Raw genomic sequence first — 2,500 nt, 5'->3', positions numbered from 1 at the left:
AGTAAATGCATTCCTGTAGCCAGGTTCTTTCAATGTGGTGGGGGTGTGGTGGTGTCTCTGGGCATGGCGTCCAGGAACGAAGCCCCGCTGGGATAAGAAGATTTTTGTGTTTATGGGTTTAAATAATGCTATAAAAAACATTCTGCCTGCATATGGGTGGGCCTGTAGTGCATTAGTTGAGCTTGAGTAATTCCTAGAGGGTGGTGGGGGTGGGGGAGTTCGTTAGATAAGAGGGGGTTTGCTAGAAAAGGGGATGTATGCCTGAGCCATCAATCGGGCCTGAAATACATCAAATACAATGTTTTAATTTATATTTTCTATAGTACCGTACATCAAAAATATTACCCAACATCTTATCAGTAAGTGAATATAAAACAACGTTTATCTTCCCCTCTAACCATATTGTTCGTCAGGCATTTTTTTTTAAAGCAATTGTATTTTCTAGGCTTTGATGATGGTTGTTGAACAACGGTGTCAACGCAATTAATATGAGAGTTTAAAAAATAACAAAATGAATAACGTACGTTGTTACCTATTTTTATCAGATTGATGGGAATAACACAAATGCAGCATTTCAATCGCTGTGTGACTTGATTGAGCATGTTCCATACGAAGGTGAAGAGATTTATTTTTACGATCACTCTCTTTTTAATTTAAAAGCGTAAGTCTAGATGCATTAGAGTAAGATGAACTAAAGGGAAGAGCGATCAACAGTAAAAGTTGTGTTTGCCTTCCAATGGTAATTAACTCCTCAACAAATGCTATGTATTCACGAAGGAAAACAGCTAAATATTTTACGTTATAACGTACGTCAAATTTTTTCTTTGATGAAACTAAGTACAAAACAAAATGCTAAATTTCAAGTCTCCTTCGATTCCAACCAGGCAATGCAACCGTGTTTCGTAGGCCGTTTAATGTTATGACACTGTTACCCAAGAATTTAGATGACTATTTTCGCTACGATGGTTCCCTGACCACACCAGATTGTCACGAAAGCGTTGTGTGGACTGTTTTCAACGAACCGATCAAAGTTTCACAAGATCAGGTAAGATCTATGATAAATTTTGCCGGTTTTATTTTGCCATTCCTTGGTTATTTTAAGCCGGGCACTCACTACGCCTGACGGCCGTCGACCGATGCGACTCTACGAGAACGGAACTCCACGACACGCACGCACGCAACGAAACGTTTGTCCTAATGTCGATCCGTTCAGACTGCCGCCGACAATCAACAGGCGGCGTCGCGTCGTCTAACGCTCACAGGGAGCGGAGTTGGATTCGTCGACCAACGGCCGACCGATCGTCGTACGACGCAGTGAGTGCCCGTTTTCATGACATTACGACGCACGCGTTATAAACTACATCATCATCATCATCCTTCGTCCGCAGCCCTGATGGATTTGACAACTTTCTGCCAGGTGTTTCGATCGTACATCGCCTGGCCAAGTTTCGAGGGAAATTTCAGTGTTTCTGGAAATAACGTCGGGGTAGGCGAAAGGACGTCTGCCTCTAGTAGTGGGGATACGCCTTTGTAGTAGATCAGATATTATTTGGTCTTCAGATCCCCGACAATTTGTAGGATTGGTTAAGTCCTACTAGAGTAATCTTGATACTATGTTTTTACATAAGCTACTGACAACTGTATGTCGAGTTGGTTATTTACATAGAGACCTACATAATTTGTACTATATTTTTTGGCCTTCAAGTTTCTGAACGATAGTAGAATTGTGTACTCTTCAAATGCTAAAGAATGTGTTTCATTCTAACAGGTCGTCTACAGAGATCACTCTAATTTTAATATTTCTCGAGTAAATATTCATTCTTTAAAAAGTAATATTTATTTTTAAAATAGTGAAAAATTAGTGAAACTTATTCTGAATTTCACTAATTTTTTTCTCTATACTGTAAGCACTCTTTCAGTTTTTTTTGTTTTGTTTTTTTTTTTTCACTCTTTTGCAATTAGTGTAGTCCTAAGCAGTGGTGGCTCCTGTATTTACTCGAAGAGGAGGGGTCCCAAAAAAATCCCTAAAGGTACTGGGCCATGCGAGAGAATCATGATAGTTTGGATGGAGAACCAAGAGGAATTAAAGCCCCAAGAGTCAGCAGCAAATGCCCGGTGGTGGTCTAGGTTGCTCAGATCTTGGAAGATTCGACAAAATGCATAAAAATACATAAGACTATCGTCATCCAAGCTTTAATAGACTCGGCGATTGCGCTGTGACATCACTGTGTAGCGATTTTATTGAAAACAGAATGTTTATACATGATTTTTCTAATTCAATTTCGTTATATTCGGGAGGTGCGTCATATACGTGCGTCATAAAAGCATACACGTTTTTGTCAGCGATATACTTGACAAAGGTTGATAACCGAAAACGTTTGCTCACTTGAATAAATTATATATCTGGCAACTTATTACCATCTCTCCGGAGTTTTTGTTTTTTCTATCTTGTTTGCCAATGCAGCCCTCCAGTTTATATATATATACATATATATATATA

The 2,500-nt window shown here is 39.3% G+C and overlaps 1 protein-coding gene across 2 annotated transcripts in view; it reads left to right on the top strand.

The window, feature by feature from the left end:
* The window catches only part of LOC117116293 (carbonic anhydrase 2-like), a gene marked incomplete at its 3' end in the record, with an annotated part of 14,070 nt that extends 13,025 nt beyond the window's left edge, over positions 1-1,045 (top strand). For both annotated transcript variants that reach the window (XM_033260313.1, XM_033260322.1), the window contains 2 exon segments: positions 546-615; positions 885-1,045. In XM_033260313.1, coding sequence (XP_033116204.1) covers positions 546-615; positions 885-1,045 — 231 coding nt within the window.
* Between the last annotated feature and the right edge of the window lie 1,455 nt (positions 1,046-2,500).

Source organism: Anneissia japonica, unplaced genomic scaffold (genome assembly GCF_011630105.1).
Source record: "Anneissia japonica isolate Jap-2015-1 unplaced genomic scaffold, ASM1163010v1 scaffold199_len4679917_cov187, whole genome shotgun sequence".
NCBI lineage: Eukaryota > Metazoa > Echinodermata > Crinoidea > Comatulida > Comatulidae > Anneissia > Anneissia japonica.
This window is presented reverse-complemented; position numbering and strand designations above follow the sequence as displayed.